Source organism: Procambarus clarkii, chromosome 84 (assembly GCF_040958095.1).
Source record: "Procambarus clarkii isolate CNS0578487 chromosome 84, FALCON_Pclarkii_2.0, whole genome shotgun sequence".
NCBI classification, from domain to species: Eukaryota; Metazoa; Arthropoda; class Malacostraca; order Decapoda; family Cambaridae; genus Procambarus; species Procambarus clarkii.
This window is the reverse complement of record NC_091233.1, coordinates 21,129,050-21,149,049: the sequence shown is the minus strand read 5'-3', so window position 1 is coordinate 21,149,049 and position 20,000 is coordinate 21,129,050. Positions and strand designations below refer to the sequence as shown.

The 20,000-nt window shown below is 44.5% G+C and overlaps 2 protein-coding genes across 4 annotated transcripts in view; both read left to right on the top strand.

Annotated features, from left to right (window-relative positions):
* LOC123774910 (allatostatin-A receptor) overlaps window positions 1–20,000 on the top strand; it is a 395,408-nt gene that overhangs the window by 217,826 nt on the left and 157,582 nt on the right. For all 3 annotated transcript variants that reach the window (XR_011225481.1, XM_069316606.1, XM_069316607.1), the window contains exon 4: window positions 14,096–14,127. The gene's annotated coding sequence lies outside the window, so the exon portion shown is untranslated. The remainder of the gene's footprint in view (window positions 1–14,095; window positions 14,128–20,000) is intronic.
* The window catches only part of LOC138358610 (putative uncharacterized protein DDB_G0282133), a 20,741-nt gene continuing 2,666 nt past the window's right edge, over window positions 1,926–20,000 (top strand). Inside the window, exons 1-3 of the mRNA XM_069316679.1 lie at window positions 1,926–1,944; window positions 3,141–4,476; window positions 18,099–18,456. Of these exons, the coding sequence (XP_069172780.1) occupies window positions 1,926–1,944; window positions 3,141–4,476; window positions 18,099–18,456 (1,713 nt within the window). The remainder of the gene's footprint in view (window positions 1,945–3,140; window positions 4,477–18,098; window positions 18,457–20,000) is intronic.

Below are 20,000 nucleotides of genomic sequence, written 5' to 3'. Positions count from 1 at the left end.
ATCTTGGGCATAGCATTTTATCAAATCACCTCATTCTTTGGGGCACACGTGAGGAACACAAATGCAAACAAGCCTGAATGGTCCCCAGGACTATATACAACTGAAAACTCACACCCCAGAAGTGACTCGAACCCATACTCCCACAACTGGTATGTACAGGGACGCCTTAATCCGCTTGACCATCACGACCGGACAAAAGGAAGTGATAGCCGAGGCTATATGAACCACTTCCCCGCCGGCACTCGGATGGTTATCTTGGGCAAGATAAGATAAGTTATCTTGGGCAAGATAACCATCCGAGTGCCGGCGGGGAAGTGGTTCATATAGCCTCGGCTATCACTTCCTTTTGTCCGGTCGTGATGGTCAAGCGGATTAAGGCGTCCCTGTACATACCAGTTGTGGGAGTATGGGTTCGAGTCACTTCTGGGGTGTGAGTTTTCAGTTGTATATAGTCCTGGGGACCATTCAGGCTTGTTTGCATTTGTGTTCCTCACGTGTGCCCCAAAGAATGAGGTGATTTGATAAAATGCTATGCCCAAGATAACCATCCGAGTGCCGGCGGGGAAGTGGTTCATATAGCCTCGGCTATCACTTCCTTTTGTCCGGTCGTGATGGTCAAGCGGATTAAGGCGTCCCTGTACATACCAGTTGTGGGAGTATGGGTTCGAGTCACTTCTGGGGTGTGAGTTTTCAGTTGTATATAGTCCTGGGGACCATTCAGGCTTGTTTGCATTTGTGTTCCTCACGTGTGCCCCAAAGAATGAGGTGATTTGATAAAATGCTATGCCCAAGATAACCATCCGAGTGCCGGCGGGGAAGTGGTTCATATAGCCTCGGCTATCACTTCCTTTTGTCCGGTCGTGATGGTCAAGCGGATTAAGGCGTCCCTGTACATACCAGTTGTGGGAGTATGGGTTCGAGTCACTTCTGGGGTGTGAGTTTTCAGTTGTATATAGTCCTGGGGACCATTCAGGCTTGTTTGCATTTGTGTTCCTCACGTGTGCCCCAAAGAATGAGGTGATTTGATAAAATGCTATGCCCAAGATAACCATCCGAGTGCCGGCGGGGAAGTGGTTCATATAGCCTCGGCTATCACTTCCTTTTGTCCGGTCGTGATGGTCAAGCGGATTAAGGCGTCCCTGTACATACCAGTTGTGGGAGTATGGGTTCGAGTCACTTCTGGGGTGTGAGTTTTCAGTTATATATATATATATATATATATATATATATATATATATATATATATATATATATATATATTATATATATATATCCCTACGACTACACTATAGTGTAAACTAGTATACTCTCCGGGTATATTAGACTATGCCTCAATAGACAGAATGAAGGAGATATCGATAATATATGTGGCGTGGGAGGCTGGTGGGTTCACACAAGGGTCTGCCTCTCCGGCAGTGTTCTTCTAAATCTTATTTTCTTCCTGCCAGGTGTTCTTGTTGGGACAATATTTCATCTCAAACCTCTTCTCTCTCAAGGCTTTCTTCACACACACTGGAATTTATTTTAGCATACCCTAGATTTCAAATGAACTAAATGAGTGAATATGAGTGTGTGTGTGTGTGTGTGTGTGTGTGTGTGTGTGTGTGTGTGTGTGTGTGTGTGTGTGTACTCACCTAATTGCACTCACCTAATTGTGCTTGCGGGGGTTGAGCTTTGGCTCTTTGGTCCCGCCTCTCAACCGTCAATCAACTGGTGTACAGATTCCTGAGCCTACTGGACTCTATCATATCTACATTTGAAACTGTGTATGGAGTCAGTGTGTGTGTGTGTGTGTGTGCTCACATATTCAAACTAAATAAAAATGGAGGTGTAAGTGGAGAGAACAGACGGTCAAGAAGACAGAGACAGAGAGAGCGTTGGGGTTTATGAGACGGCTTCAGAGAGACAGGAGAGTAGTGAGACAGATGTCAGAAGCCGTAGACGGTATGGGTCTTGGCTCACACCACAACCGTCTTAGCTGCCAACATTCCTCCCACCTGTTACATACCACACACACAAAACCTTACCAGTAACGTTACGAGGCAGCTCCTATTGGCCCATACGAGGCACCTCCTATTGGCCCATACGAGGCAGCTCCTATTGGTCCATACGAGGCAGCTCCTATTGGCCCATACGAGGCAGCTCCTATTGGCCCATACGAGGCAGCTCCTATTGGTCCATACGAGGCAGCTCCTATTGGTCCATACGAGGCAGCTCCTATTGGTCCATACGAGGCAGCTCCTATTGGTCCATACGAGGCAGCTCCTATTGGCCCATACGAGGCAGCTGCTATTGGCCCATACGAGGCAGCTCCTATTGGTCCATACGAGGCAGCTGCTATTGGTCCATACGAGGCAGCTGCTATTGGCCCATACGAGGCAGCTCCTATTGGCCCATACGAGGCAGCTCCTATTGGCCCAGCGCAGGGTTCTTTTTGCTCTCTCCTTATCTCTCTCTCACGTCGCTGGGCGCTGATCTCCTGTTTATCTGTCTATTCTCTGTCACTTGCTGTTTGTCTTTGTCTCTTCTGTTGATTCCGCGTCTGTGTTTTCTGTCTATCTGTGTCTTCTTCTTCCTCTGGTATCGAAGTGGTTGGGCACCATTCCTTTCCCCACCGTCCCACTCCAAATCCTTATCGTGATCCCTTTCCCAGGGCTATTTAGTCTAATGGCTTGGCGCTTTCCCCCTGATTGTTCCTTTCCCTTCATGTTGTTGTTTGTTCTTGTTGTTGTTTTTCTTAAGACGCTCCTACTTATCCCTTCACTTCTTCCATTCGTCTCTTTGAGAAGGAGGCCTGGTCGAGGACCGGGCCGCGGGGACGCTAAGCCCCGAAACTACCTTAAGGTAACCTCAAGGTAAACTCCTTTCTCTCTGTCCTCACCGCTAGCTTCCCCATATAGTCCTCACTCTCTTGCTCAACACTCTTCTCTACCCTTATCTACCCCTTCTCTACCCTTTATCTACCCCTTCTCTACCCTTTATCTACCCCTTCTCTACCCTTTCCCTACCCTTCAATACATCTTTAACAATGTATTTGCATGAAGGGGCTTCCCTAAACACGTGCAAGAGCATAAAAACACCTGTCAGCGAGTTAAAATATACGCGGAAGTGTTTACATAAACATCTGCCGGCGCGCTAAGACTCTACAACCATAAAAAACACCACACTCAATGTTGACAACACCACACTCAATGTAGACAACACCACACTCAATGTAGACAACACCACACTCAATGTAGACAACACCACACTCAATGTAGACAACACCACACTCAATGTTGACAACACCACACTCAATGTTGACAACACCACACTCAATGTAGACAACACCACACTCAATGTTGACAACACCACACTCAATGTAGACAACACCACACTCAATGTAGACAACACCACACTCAATGTAGACAACACCACACTCAATGTTGACAACACCACACTCAATGTTGACAACACCACACTCAATGTAGACAACACCACACTCAATGTAGACAACACCACACTCAATGTTGACAACACCACACTCAATGTTGACAACATCACACTCAATGTTGTCAACACCACACTCAATGTAGACAACACCACACTCAATGTTGACAACACCACACTCAATGTTGACAACATCACACTCAATGTTGACAACACCACACTCAATGTTGACAACACCACACTCAATGTAGACAACACCACACTCAATGTTGACAACACCACACTCAATGTTGACAACACCACACTCAATGTTGACAACACCACACTCAATGTTGACAACATCACACTCAATGTTGACAACACCACACTCAATGTAGACAACACCACACTCAATGTTGACAACACCACACTCAATGTTGACAACATCACACTCAATGTTGACAACACCACACTCAATGTTGACAACACCACACTCAATGTTGACAACACCACACTCAATGTTGACAACACCACACTCAATGTTGACAACACCACACTCAATGTTGACAACACCACACTCAATGTTGACAACACCACACTCAATGTTGACAACACCACACTCAATGTTGACAACACCACACTCAATGTTGACAACACCACACTCAATGTTGACAACACCACACTCAATGTTGACAACACCACACTCAATGTTGACAACACCACACTCAATGTTGACAACACCACACTCAATGTTGACAACATCTCACTCAATGTTGACAACATCTCACTCAATGTAGACAACACCACACTCAATGTTGACAACATCACACTCAATGTTGACAACACCACACTCAATGTTGACAACATCACACTCAATGTAGACAACATCACACTCAATGTAGACAACACCACACTCAATGTTGACAACACCACACTCAATGTTGACAACACCACACTCAATGTTGACAACACCACACTCAATGTTGACAACACCACACTCAATGAAGAATTATATCATATAAAGATTGAAATAGCACGAATATTTAAAAAAAATATTGAAGCCATACAGTGGGATCGAACCTGCGTCTGTAGCCTCCCCCCAGACACACACACACACACTACCGACTGAACCACGATGAGCTCAAACGTATCTGAAGGTCTCAACTCATCGTGGATCAATGATTAACAGCCTAACTGTTACTACGTCTCTTTTTATCACTGTAAACCATTTTCGTGCAGGCAATGAAGTTAAATAATTTAGATTTTTAAGTAATAAAATTATCGTTGTGAAATAATTCTTTTTCGATATCTTGATATCGTCTGAGGTCTCGTCACTGTGGCTCAGTGGGGCGCCTTCCTGGGAGATAAGTGGGAACCCTTGTTCGAACCCCCCCCCCCCTGGTCAATACTGCTCAGCACGGTACAGACAGTCAGACACGTCGTGAGCCTGTTGTGACCTGAGCACTCAGACCTCGACGTAATAACCCCAGACGTAATGACCACAGACGTATTGACCACAGACGTATTGACCACAGACGTATTGACCACAGACGTAATGACCACAGACGTATTGACCACAGACGTATTGACCACAGACGTAATAACCCCAGACGTAATGACCCTAGACGTATTAACCCTAGACGTAATAACCCTAGACGTAATAACCCTAGACGTAATAACCCCCAGATATGACGACGTTTCGGTCCGTCTTGGACCATTAAGAAGACTTGAGAATGGTCCAGGACTCTACAAGTGATAGGATGAACAACCCAGCGGGTTTTCTTCCTATTGGGGAGTGTTGTACATGCTGCTATGGCGGTGTGTCCACTCACAGAATGAGTGGCGCTGCCCAATACTGTAACTATGGCGGTGTGTCCACTCACAAGATGAGTGGCGCTGCCCAATACTGTCACTATGGCGGTGTGTCCACTCACAGGATGAGTGGCGCTGCCCAATACTGTCACTATGGCGGTGTGTCCACTCACAGGATGAGTGGCGCTGCCCAATACTGTCACTATGGCGGTGTGTCCACTCACAGGATGAGTGGCGCTGCCCAATACTGTCACTATGGCGGTGTGTCCACTCACAGGATGAGTGGCGCTGCCGAATACTGTCACTATGGCGGTGTGTCCACTCACAGGATGAGTGGCGCTGGCCAATACTGTCACTATGGCGGTGTGTCCACTCACAGGATGAGTGGCGCTGCCTAATACTGTCACTATGGCGGTGTGTCCACTCACAGGATGAGTGGCGCTGCCCAACACTGTCACTATGGCGGTGTGTCCACTCACAGGATGAGTGGCGCTGCCCAATAAACTCGCCCCTCGGGGCAAAATTAAAAAAAAAAATTAAAATGGTCCAGGAGGGACCGAAACGTCGTCGTCCCTTCACCTTCTAGTGTGTGGTCTGGTCAACATACTTCAGCCACGTTATTGTGACTCATCGCCTCCAATATGATATTACAATTTCCTCAAGTCGCACTGAAGACGCGGTCATCTTACGTGAACTGAATACACAGTTAACCACTGACTAACTTCCAAGACGACTCCATTTGGAGCCGAAGATGACATCAGCTTAAACTGTAAAGAGGAACCAAACTATTCGTGTTAGCACGTGCCATCTTCCACTTATGCTGTTCTCGTTGTCCAAAAGGAGGTAGAACAAAGTTTAAAAAGTGTTCAAACTTGTGCAAAGTTGTTCCGTAAGTTAGAATACTAAAGTGTATTTAATATTTGGTTTAACAAACTTTCGTTCCTCAAGTGAACAAAACATTTTATTTAAATTTCCGTAGACCACTAGAGAAACCCGAGAAAATAGAATACATGCACAATGAAAACCATAATAACGTGATGAATCAATTAATGTCGAGATGGTAGATAGGATCAAACCCTACCTCTCTCGACTCTAGTCGAATGTTCGTGTCCGCGAGGCATTTCGGAACACGGGTTCAATCCCATTGTATAACCTCAGAATTCAGACACATTCAGTGTACCAATTGCTTATTGGCCAAATACGTGTACCAATTTCGGTGGTGATTACCTACAAAAGAATTGGGTGAAATTGTTTCTTGTGAACCAGTCCGGTTATCTGGTCTGGAGTCTGCGGCCCTGAGATCAATTCCCAGAGGTTGCGTTAATCTGGTTAATAGATTACGAGTCCTCACAGCATGGTGGGGGGTGGGGAGGAGGGGGGAGAACGGAACGAGGATACATAGTTAGCAATACCACTGGGGGCTGAGTGGACAGCGTTCTGGGGTCGTAATCCTAGGGTTCTCGTTCGAGCCCCGGTGAAGGCAGAAACAAAGGGGCAGAGTTTCTTTCACCCTATGCCCCTGTTACCTAGCAGTAAAATAGGTACCTGGGTGTTAGTCAGCTGTCACGGGCTGCTTCCTGGGGGGTGGAGGCCTGGTCGAGGACCGGGCCGCGGGGACACTAAAGCCCCGAAATCATCTCAAGATAACCTCAAGATAGGTTAAATTTCATGTCTATCAACGCAAAACAAAACACGATTAAAGGGATAAAGCCCCTAAAAAGCCACTAAAAAGCCCCGAAATCATCTCAAGATAACCTCAAGATAACCTCAAGATAACCTCAAGATAACCTTCCTTATATTTCTCCCATCAACTCCTTTTCTATTCCCCTCCCTCCCCTGTTTTTTCCCTGTTGCACAGTAATTAAAACTTTTCTTATTTCAATGCAAGTTCTTGGCACGTGACATTCAAGTTCTCAAGAATAACGGTTTTCTTTATTACATTTCAACCTTATGGTGTGAGAAATGAGAAATTGCATTTTTTGGGGGGTTTGGGGGGGAGTTGTGGTTGAGAACGAAATTGCTATGATACCTCACACACAGAGATCACACTAACGTGATGCATCAAATGAACAAATCCACAAGGGCCGTGACGAGGATTCGAACCTGCGTCCGGGAGCATCCCAGACACTGTCTTAATCGACTGAGCTACGACAGGGTAAAAACTCTTTTACCCTGTCGTAGCTCAGTCGATTAAGGCAGTGTCTGGGATGCTCCCGGACGCAGGTTCGAATCCTCGTCACGGCCCTTGTGGATTTGTTGCTATGATACCTGATAGTTTTAGAATATGGTGGAAAATCTGGATTGTCAAGCTACAGGAATATCAGAATGTTTGATAGCTTGTTGATATGCAAGATTAGATTATGTGAAGAAATGGGAGATAATACCTCACAAGATGCTAATATCCAAACTAGTTGAAAAGTGGGGGTGCTACCCTAGCGGCCTAGGTTCGAATCCTTGAGGTGTCGTTTGAGTTTCCAGTTGATTCATGTATATATGTCTAACCTACGCTTGAAACAATTAATTGATCACACGTGTATTTTCGTACACAGTAATCTGATCTGTTCGCTAAACTGACAACCTTTTTTTACAACTTTGTTATATTTATATATGTCGTACCTAGTAGCCAGAACGCACTTCTCAGCCTACTATGCAAGGCCCGATTTGCCTAATAAGCCAAGTTTTCATGAATTAATTGTTTTTCGACTACCTAACCTACCTAACCTCACTTAACCTAACTTTTTCGGCTACCTAACCTAACCTAACCTATAAAGATAGGTTAGGTTAGGTTAGGTAGGGTTGGTTAGGTTCGGTCATATGTCTACGTTAATTTTAAATCCAATAAAAAAAAATTGACCTCATACATAATGAAATGGGTAGCTTTATCATTTCATAAGAAAAAAATTGGAGAAAATATATTAATTCATGAAAACTTGGCTTATTAGGCAAATCGGGCCTTGAATAGTAGGCTGAGAAGTGCGTTCTGGCTACTAGGTACGACATATATATATATATATATATATATATATATATATATATATATATATATATATATATATATATATATATATATATATATATATATATATATATATTAGTATATTTTGGTAGCAGTCTTTCCTGTAGACATATATTATTAAATGTGACCGAAAAAGTAAGATTAATAATTCTAACACGAATTTTCTCAATCTTTCGTACATTACGCTTCACTGTTGGAGGTAAATCAAAAATCACTTCTCCAAAATTCATTTTTATTTCTAGTCTGACGCGACACGGGCGCGTTTCGTAAAACTTATTACATTTTCAAAGACTTCACAAATACACAACTGATTAGAACGTATTTATATATATATATATATATATATAATATATATATATATATATATATATATATATATATATATATAATATATATATATATATATATATATATATATATATATATATATATATATATATATATATATAACTGGTTATAAGTGCGTAAGTGCTGGTTATAAGGTTCGTAAGTGCTTGCGTAACTGCTTCGTGAATCTGGCCCCAGGTTCGTAAGTGCTTGCGTAAATGCTTCGTAAATCTGGCCCCAGGTACGTAAGTGCTTGCGTAACTGCTTCGTGAATCTGGCCCCAGGTTCGTAAGTGCTTGCGTAAATGCTTCGTGAATCTGGCCCCAGGTACGTAAGTGCTTGCGTAACTGCTTCGTAAATCTGGCCCCAGGTACGTAAGTGCTTGCGTAACTGCTTCGTGAATCTGGCCCCAGGTACGTAAGTGCTTGCGTAACTGCTTCGTAAATCTGGCCCCAGGTACGTAAGTGCTTGCGTAACTGCTTCGTGAATCTGGCCCCAGGTACGTAAGTGCTTGCGTAACTGCTTCGTGAATCTGGCCGCTGTTCTTATGTTGGGTCAAATTTCTTGTTGGTCTCCACAATGCCAAAAGGAAATTAGATTTACATGTGTAATGTCGAATTTTATAAACAAACAAATATACACATATTCAACTTGGAAGAGCTATAGAGTGCAAAAAAATTCTTGAAAAAAGTTCATTTGTTCTTTTCAAACAAGAATTTAGAACAAATTGACGCAAAGAAAATAATAAAATACGTTTTCCATTTATTTCTAAATTTTCAATTATCTCTAAATTAACCACACTATCGCGCATTATGTTCGTAATGTCACTCTTCTTGAGGTTATCTTGAGGTTATCTTGAGAGGATTTCGGGGCTTTAGTGTCCCCGCGGCCCGGTCCTTGACCAGGCCCCCACCCCCAGGAAGCAGCCCGTGACAGCTGACTAACACCCAGGTACCTATTTTACTGCTAGGTAACAGGGGCATATGGTGAAAGAAACTCTGCCCATTGTTTCTCGCCGGCGCCTGGGATCGAACCCAGGACCACAGGATCACAAGTCCAGCGTGCTGTCCGGTTCTTGCCCTCAGGCTTTGTATAATTAATGACTAAGCTTTATTACAGTAATGATCCCTGTTTATTATTTATTTATTTAGGGACTTTTTGATATTGTTAAACAATTGATGACAGGTTAATGATGGCTGAAAATTATAATTAAGAGACATGTCTGAGATGCTAATTGGACCATTCAAGGTCGTCTGAGATGCTAATTGGTCCATTCAAGGTCGTTTTAGATGCTAATTGGACCATTTAAGGTCGTTTTAGATGCTAATTGGTCCATTCAAGGTCGTCTTAGATGCTAATTGGACCATTCAAGGTCGTCTTAGATGCTAATTGGACCATTCAAGGTCGTCTTAGATGCTAATTGGACCATTCAAGGTCGTCTGAGATGCTAATTGGACCATTCAAGGTCGTCTTAGATGCTAATTGGACCATTCAAGGTCGTCTTAGATGCTAATTGGTCCATTCAAGGTCGTCTTAGAGGATAATTGGTCCATTCAAGGTCGTCTTAGAGGATAATTGATCCATTCAAGGTTGTCTTAGATGCTAATTGGACCATTCAAGGTCGTCTTAGGTGCTAATTGGACCATTCAAGGTCGTCTTAGATGCTAATTGGATCATTCAAGGTCGTCTGAGATGCTAATTGGACCATTCAAGGTCGTCTTAGATGCTAATTGGTCCATTCAAGGTCGTCTTAGAGGCTAATTGATCCATTCAAGGTCGTCTTAGATGCTAATTGGTCCATTCAAGGTCGTCTTAGATGCTAATTGGTCCATTCAAGGTCGTCTTAGATGCTAATTGGACCATTCAAGGTCGTCTTAGAGGATAATTGGTCCATTCAAGGTCGTCTTAGAGGATAATTGATCCATTCAAGGTTGTCTTAGATGCTAATTGGACCATTCAAGGTCGTCTTAGATGCTAATTGGTCCATTCAAGGTCGTCTTAGAGGATAATTGGTCCATTCAAGGTCGTCTTAGAGGCTAATTGATCCATTCAAGGTCGTCTTAGATGCTAATTGGTCCATTCAAGGTCATCTTAGAGGATAATTGGTCCATTCAAGGTCGTCTTAGAGGCTAATTGATCCATTCAAGGTTGTCTTAGATGCTAATTGGTCCATTCAAGGTCGTCTTAGATGCTAATTGGTCCATTCAAGGTCGTCTTAGATGCTAATTGGTCCATTCAAGGTCGTCTTAGATGCTAATTGGTCCATTGAAGGTCGTCTTAGATGCTAATTGGACCATTCAAGGTCGTCTTAGATGCTAATTGGTCCATTCAAGGTCGTCTTAGATGCTAATTGGACCATTCAAGGTTGTCTTAGATGCTAATTGGACCATTCAAGGTCGTCTTAGATGCTAATTGGTCCATTCAAGGTCGTTTAATAGCCTCTACGACTGTCTTGGGCTGTGGACGACACTGCTGCTGTTCTCAAGTGTATCAAAAGCCTCTAGATGACATCTTCATTATGAGTAAGGTCAAAGAAAGTACACAAAAGCCAGTTTGGCAAACCTCATTTTCTGGCTTTTAAAACCTCGGATATATATCGTTAGGTTAGGCTGAAGTTGGCACGGTTGGGTTATCTTGAGGTTATCTTGAGATGATTTCGGGGCTTTTAGTGTCCCCGCGGCTCGGTCCTCGACCAGGCCTCCACCCCCAGGAAGCAGCCCGTGACAGCTGACTAACACCCAGGTACCTATTTTACTGCTAGGTAACAGGGGCATAGGGTGAAAGAAACTTTGCCCATTGATTCTCGCCGGCGCCTGGGATCGAACCCGTGACCACAGGATCACAAGTCCAGCGTGCTGTCCGCTCGGCCGACCGGCTCCCCTTTAGGAGAGGTTAGGTTAAGTTAGAACCTAAGTTAGGTTAGATGAGGTAAAAAAACTGAGGCTAGGTTGGGTTAGGTTAGGTTAGGTTAGGTTAGGTTAGGTTAGGTTAGGTTCTAAAATCTAAAATCTAAAATAAAATCTCTTTATTTTATTTTAGTTTAAGAAGATAGAGTTAGGAGAGATAATTATAAGGAGGCAATACTAAGCCATTTTGGCTATGTGGCTCTTAGAAGGGATATGAGGATAGTTAAGATCTTGGATACGAGGGAGGATAAGACCTGAGATACAAGGAAGGATAAGACCTGAGATATGGAATACATAAACGACTCTCAAACTCTTGGATCATCGAGTATCGAGTGATGGTCATGCAAGAAGCCTCGAGGAACATTATAGAAGGAGTGCACCTGGTGAGGAAGATGGAGTCTACGAACTCCTTCTAGGTACTCCATCTTCCCCTGAAGGGCAAATGGGTTTGGGAATTACGAGAGGGCCAGAGGAAGACCATCGCTCATAGGTCAGTGTGTAGTGGTGATCACTCACTGTGGTGTTGGTGTGCTGGTGCTGGTCCTGGTCCTGGTGCTGATCCTGGTCCTGGTCCTGGTCCTGGTCTTGGTCCTGGTCCTGGTCCTGGTCTCGCGTGCTAGGTACCGTGCTCTGGTGCACTATGGTCTACACTACCCGGCAATATAACTCCAATTCTCGGTGATAATCAGGCAATACCAACCTTTCACTGTGAAGTTAGTGAGGCAGAGGTTGTCATTGGCTGCCTGGCTGGAATGTTCCCATTGGCAGTTACAGAGCATGAACTATTTGGGGGAGGGAATCAGCGTTATTCGTTTTATGGAAAGTGTGTGTGTGTGTGTGTGTGTGTGTGTGTGTGTGTGTGTGTGTGTGTGTGTGTGTGTGTGTGTGTGTGTGTGTGTGTGTGTGTGTGTGTGTAGAGTTGACTTCGACAACTTTCTCATCCAGTCCGTTCCACTTTTCTCCAGTGGAGTCAGGTCTAGTTCCTTCAGTCTTGCTTCATAGGTTAGTCCTATTAGCTGAAGAACGAAGGTTGTCATTAGATTGTTGTAATTACTCTCAGGTGGTTTTAAACACCTGTCCAAGAATGTCTTCTTGCCTCCCTGTACTGCTGTAGAACCGTCTCACTCCTCATCCTAGACTCATAACGTTACATTTATCTGGATTAAGTTCTAGCAACCATTAATCGAAGTTCCTCTTGGGTCTCACAGTTCTCCTCTCTTATGTTTCTGATCATTAGTTAAGCATATGGAGCTCTGTTTAACGAGCTCTATTTTAACGAGCTCTATTTTAACGAGCTCTATTTCAACGAGCTCTATTTTAACGAGCTCTATTTTAACGAGCTCTATTTCAACGAGCTCTATTTTAACGAGCTCTATAACGAATCTTGCGGTATTCCACTCGTTCTCTCTCTCTCTCTCTCTCTCTCTCTCTCTCTCTCTCTCTCTCTCTCTCTCTCTCTCTCTCTCTCTCATTTCTTTTATCTCGTTATACCTTTGTTTCCAGCCTGAGAGGTACTCTGTCAATTTAATTATCTTCAAGATACACCTGTCTCCATCTCCAGGGGGGGGGGGAGGGAGGATGTAGATCAACTTGGACAGTTTACCTGTGGAAAGTCCTTGTGGTACTCTGTGTAATCCGTCAGTTCTGGGGCTAATTGCATCTGTCTGAATACCTGATTGATTTTGAGCTACTCTGGCTTTCCCCTCTTCCCTCTTTCCCCTACTCTTGGTAGGGCCTCGTAGCCTGGTGGATAGCGCGCAGGACTCGTAATTCTGTGGCGCGGGTTCGATTCCCGCACGAGGCAGAAACAAATGGGCAAAGTTTCTTTCACCCTGAATGCCCCTGTTACCTAGCAGTAAATAGGTACCTGGGAGTTAGTCAGCTGTCACGGGCTGTTTCCGGGGGGGTGGAGGCCTGGTCGAGGACCGGGCCGCGGGGACACTAAAGCCCCGAAATCATCTCAAGATAACCTCAAGATAACTTTGTTTTTAATAAGGTTTAAATCAAATATAACAATTTCAATATACAAGGGGGGGGGGGGCTTAGAGAAGATGTTTATGTACAGGATCGTGTGGAGAGCTATAAAAGGCTCCCCCCCCCCCCGAGTGCTGCATATCCTCTTCATCGAGGCTGAGGGTCCCTACAACATACACACACACTAGAAGGGGCACCCTGCTATGCATCTTCCCTTCCCTCCTTTTCCATCTCTCTACCTCCCTTCTCATCATTTCCCTCTCTCCCCCTTTCAGAAAAAGTATTATTAACATGAACTGTAACCGCTGAACAACTCTATGGGAATCACAACCAATATTTCAGACCATGAAACTTGCATGTGGGAGGGATGGAGTTGGGGGTTCTTTATAAATAACTATATTTCCTAAAACATGTCACCTGGGCCGACACTGACTAGCTTATGACAGTCCCCTACCCCTCATAATTCATGGTGCAAAGTTGGGTGAGGCTAGCTGCAGCTGTCTTGCCTCCAACCTCGGCCATACCTTACCTTGAGGTGATTCCGGGGCTCAGCGACCCCGCGGCCCGGTCGTCGGCCAAACTCACATTAACATTATAAATATATTTATCATTCATAATATAAATTTTCTAAATATATCTTCTCTTCCCTCAGGTAAGGGGACATTCACCCGTATCGTGAGTCAAGTGAGTTGAAACAATATTATATTTATTTTATGTTGTGTATATATAAGCTGACCAGACTATGTCTGTCCCATACCCCAGAAGATCACCCTGCAAATGGGGTTGAGGCTTGTCCCAAAGGTCTGGAGCAAGTCTCAACCTTGTCCACATATCCCAGCTCCTTGTCCTCATATCCCAGCTCCTTGTCCTCATATCCCAGCTTCTTGTCCTCATATCCCAGCTTCTTGTCCTCATATCCCAGCTCCTTGTCCTCATATCCCAGCTCCTTGTCCTCATATCCCAGCTTCTTGTCCTCATATCCCAGCTCCTTGTCCTCATATCCCAGCTCCTTGTCCTCATATCCCAGCTCCTTGTCCTCATATCCCAGCTCCTTGTCCTCATATCCCAGCTCCTTGTCCTCATAACCCAGCTCCTTGTCCTCATATCCTAGCTCCTTGTCCTCATATCCTAGCTCCTTGTCCTCATATCCCAGCTCCTTGTCCTCATATCCTAGCTCCTTGTCCTCATATCCCAGCTCCTTGTCCTCATAACCCAGCTTCTTGTCCTCATACCCCAGCTCCTCCTCTCTCACACGCAGTAGAGCGATGTTGGCTTAGCACATTTTCCAACAAAATACTTTACACTTAACAAACTTTTCACCTCTAAGATAAGTTACTTCGAGTATTTCCCACTTGTGGACACAAGACGCAAACATGATAATAAATCCTTTAAGATAAGATTGTAAAATGGGTAAAAAGAAACAGGAGATAGACGACTTAGACTCCTAGAGTCTAAGAAGGATTTGCCTTTCTTTGCCTTTCCTAAGGACTCAAGGAGGACTTGCCTTTCCTAAGGACTCAAGGAGGACTTGCCTTTCCTAAGGACTCAAGGAGGACTTGCCTTTCCTAAGGACTCAAGGAGGACTTGCCTTTCCTAAGGACTCAAGGAGGACTTGCCTTTCCTAAGGACTCAAGGACTGGCCTTTCCTAAGGACTCAAGGACTGGCCTTTCCTAAGGGCTCAAGGAGGACTTGCCTTTCCTAAGGACTCAAGGACTGGCCTTTCCTAAGGACTCAAGGAGGACTTGCCTTTCCTAAGGACTCAAGGACTGGCCTTTCCTAAGGACTCAAGGAGGACTTACCTTTCGTAAGGACTCAAGGAGGACTTGCCTTTCCTAAGGACTCAAGGAGGACTTACCTTTCCTAAGGACTCAAGGACTGGCCTTTCCTAAGGACTCAAGGAGGACTTACCTTTCCTAAGGACTCAAGGACTGGCCTTTCCTAAGGACTCAAGGACTGGCCTTTCCTAAGGACTCAAGGACTGGCCTTTCCTAAGGACTCAAGGAGGACTGGCCTTTCCTAAGGACTCAAGGAGGACTTACCTTTCGTAAGGACTCAAGGACTGGCCTTTCCTAAGGACTCAAGGACTTGCCTTTCCTAAGGACTCAAGGACTGGCCTTTCCTAAGGACTCAAGGAGGACTTACCTTTCCTAAGGACTCAAGGACTGGCCTTTCCTAAGGACTCAAGGAGGACTTACCTTTCCTAAGGACTCAAGGACTGGCCTTTCCTAAGGACTCAAGGAGGACTTACCTTTCCTAAGGACTCAAGGACTGGCCTTTCCTAAGGACTCAAGGAGGACTTACCTTTCCTAAGGACTCAAGGAGGACTTAACTTTCCTAAGGACTCAAGGACTGGCCTTTCCTAAGGACTCAAGGAGGACTTACCTTTCCTAAGGACTCAAGGACTGGCCTTTCCTAAGGACTCAAGGACTGGCCTTTCCTAAGGACTCAAGGAGGACTTGCCTTTCGTAAGGACTCAAGGACTTGCCTTTCCTAAGGACTCAAGGAGGACTTGCCTTTCCTAAGGACTCAAGGACTGGCCTTTCCTAAGGACTCAAGGAGGACTTGCCTTTCCTAAGGACTCAAGGACTGGCCTTTCCTAAGGACTCAAGGAGGACTTACCTTTCCTAAGGACTCAAGGACTTACCTTTCCTAAGGACTCAAGGACTGGCCTTTCCTAAGGACTCAAGGACTGGCCTTTCCTAAGGACTCAAGGAGGACTTACCTTTCGTAAGGACTCAAGGACTGGCCTTTCCTAAGGACTCAAGGAGGACTTACCTTTCCTAAGGACTCAAGGAGGACTTACCTTTCGTAAGGACTCAAGGACTGGCCTTTCCTAAGGACTCAAGGAGGACTTACCTTTCCTAAGGACTCAAGGACTGGCCTTTCCTAAGGACTCAAGGAGGACTGGCCTTTCCTAAGGACTCAAGGAGGACTTGCCTTTCCTAAGGACTCAAGGACTGGCCTTTCCTAAGGACTCAAGGAGGACTTACCTTTCCCAAGGACTCAAGGACTTACCTTTCCTAAGGACTCAAGGACTGGCCTTTCTAGGACCTCTTAGTAAAGTTCTTAACGCGAGGCTTCTCTCTCTCTCTCTTAGAACTATCATCAAAGCTGGGAGTATTTTTTTTTTTTTTTTTTTTATACATGTAAGTTTTTTTTGCTAATTAAGGTAATATGCCGTCGGGTTTGCGTCACACAAACACGGATGAGAAGGTTCTTTGGCGGTTGTGTGTGTGTTTGTTTGAGTGTTTGTTTGTGTGTGTGTGTGTGCTCACCTAGTTGTGCTTGCGGGGGTTGAGCTCTGGCTCTTTGGTCCCGCCTCTCAACTGTCAATCAACTGGTGTACAGATTCCTGAGCCTACTGGGCTCTATCATATCTACACTTGAAACTGTGTATGGAGTCAGCCTCCACCACATCACTGCCTAATGCATTCCACCTGTTAACTACTCTGACACTGAAAAAGTTCTTTCTAACGTCTCTGTGGCTCATGTGGGTACTCAGTTTCCACCTGTGTCCCCTTGTTCGTGTCCCACCAGTGTTGAATAGTTTATCCTTGTTTACCCGGTCGATTCCTGTGTGTGATTCCTGTGTGTGTGTGTGTGTGTGTGTGTGTGTGTGTGTGTGTGTGTGTGTGTGTGTGTGTGTGTGTGTGTGTGTGTGTGCGTGCGTGTGTGTGTACTATTTATATTTACTCTTTGAGTCTGCAAAATCGAGCTATTAGCTCTTGGACCCCGCCTTTTAAACCAATTTATTTTTCCTCTATTTTATGTATATATATATATATATATATATATATATATATATATATATATATGTCGTACCTAGTAGCCAGAACTCACTTCTCAGCCTACTATTCAAGGCCCGATTTGCCTAATAAGCCAAGTTTTCCTGAATTAATATATTTACTATAATTTTTTTCTTATGAAATGATAAAGCAACCCTTTTCTCTATGTATGAGGTCAATTTTTTTTTATTGGAGTTAAAATTAACGTAGATATATGACCGAACCTAACCAACCCTACCTAACCTAACCTAACCTATATTTATAGGTAAGGTTAGGTTAGGTAGCCAAAAAAAGCTAGGTTAGGTTAGGTTAGGTAGGTTAGGTAGACGGAAAAACATTAATTCATGAAAACTTGGCTTATTAGGCAAATCGGGCCTTGAATAGTAGGCTGAAAAGTGCGTTCTGGCTATTAGGTACGACATATATATATATATATATATATATATATATATATATATATATATATATATATATATATTTCTCTCTTAGACACGCGAACGCACACATCCCCAGGAAGCAGTCGGTAACAGCTGACTAACTTCTCTGATACTATTTACTGCTAGGTGAACAGATGCATCAGGGTGAAAGCAACTCTGCCCCTTTCCCCCCCCCCCTCGGCCGACAATCGAACCCGGAACCTCAGGACTACGAATCCGGAGCGCTGTTCACTCAGCCGTCAGGACCCCACAGGCCAGGGACTCAGCCTTTCATCGATTTAATAGGGGATTTCAAGGGGGATCGGGAATCGAACCCCATGTTGAGTCTTGCAATCCCAAGCTCCTATCCAATCCCAATCCAATCCCACACTCCACACTGCCAGTTGCAACGCATTGCAATGCCTTAATATTCTCTTGTGTTTGATACTGAAGTTCATGTAGTTCTAGGAAGTCACATATACCTCCAGGAAGTCACATATACCTCCAGGAAGTCACATATACCTCCAGGAAGTCACATATACCTCCAGGAAGTCACATATACCTCCAGGAAGTCACATATACCTCCAGGAAGTCACATATACCTCCAGGAAGTCACATATACCTCCAGGAAGTCACATATACCTCCAAGAAATCACATATACCTCCAGGAAGTCACATATACCTCCAGGAAGTCACATATACCTCCAGGAAGTCACATATACCTCCAGGAAGTCACATATACCTCCAAGAAATCACATATACCTCCAGGAAGTCACATATACCTCCAGGAAGTCACATATACCTCCAGGAAGTCACATATACCTCCAGGAAGTCACATATCTCAATATTTGTCCACAGTTCTTCACTAAGAATCCTTCACCTGTCCTCACACTTAATTTATTCACCAAAGTCTGGGTGTTTTATCTTGAGGTTATCTTGAGGTTATCTTGAGATGATTTCGGGGCTTTTTAGTGTCCCCGCGGCCCGGTCCTTGACCAGGTCTCCACCCCCAGGAAGCAGCCCGTGACAGCTGACTAACACCCAGGTACCTATTTTACTGCTAGGTAACAGGGGCATAGGGTGAATGAAACTCTGCCCATTGTTTCTCGCCGGCACCTGGGATCGAACCCAGGACCACAGGATCACAAGTCCAGCGTGCTGTCCGCTCGGCCGACCGGCTCCCCTAATCTATCTCCCCTCCCCATCTACTCTTAGAAGCGCCGTATTATTGACGTACCACTTACGGGCTATTCATGCCCGTGCCACCTCTTGGGTGGCTTAATCTTTATCAATCAATCAACCTTATTATTGACGATTCCCGGACAAATGAGCATCGTCTTGTATATGTTGTTGTTTAAGATTCGCTACGTGGAACAAAAAGTTCAAAGTAGCACGGGCTATGGTGAGCCCGTACACACACACGTCTTGTATATGTTTGGTGGAATACCTAGTTTCCTTCACTTCAGTTTATGCCAAGAACCGCTCCATATTTAACGCTCGTCACGTCATGTGAACTGGCTAAATGACCCTGAATGACCTTCCAAACAGCTGCAGGACAAAACTGTGACCTTCCAAACAGCTGCTGGACAAAACTGTGACCTTCCAAACAGCTGCAGGACAAAACTATGACTTTCCAAACAGCTGCAGGACAAAACTATGACCTTTCAAACAGCTGCAGGACAAAACAGTGACCTTTCAAACACCTGCAGGACAAAACTATGACCTTCCAAACAGCTGCAGGACAAAACTATGACCTTCCAAACAGCTGCAGGACAAAACTATGACCTTCCAAACAGCTGCAGGACAAAACTGTGACCTTCCAAACAGCTGCAGGACAAAACTATGACTTTCCAAACAGCTGCAGGACAAAACAGTTACCTTCCAAACAGCTGCAGGACAAAACTATGACCTACCAAACAGCTGCAGGACAAAACTATGACCTTCCAAACAGCTGCAGGACAAAACTATGACCTTCCAAACAGCTGCAGGACAAAACAGTTACCTTCCAAACAGCTGCAGGACAAAACAGTGACCTTTCAAACACCTGCAGGACAAAACAGTGACCTTCCAAACAGCTGCAGGACAAAACAGTGACCTTCCAAACAGCTGCAGGACAAAACAGTGACCTTCCAAACAGCTGCAGGACAAAACACTGACCTTCCAAACACCTGCTGGACAAAACAGTGACCTACCAAACAGGTGCAGGACAAAACTATGACCTTCCAAACAGCTGCTGGACAAAACTATGACCTTCCAAACAGCTGCTGGACAAAACTATGACCTTCCAAACACCTGCAGGACAAAACTATGACCTTCCAAACAGCTGCTGGACAAAACTATGACCTTCCAAACACC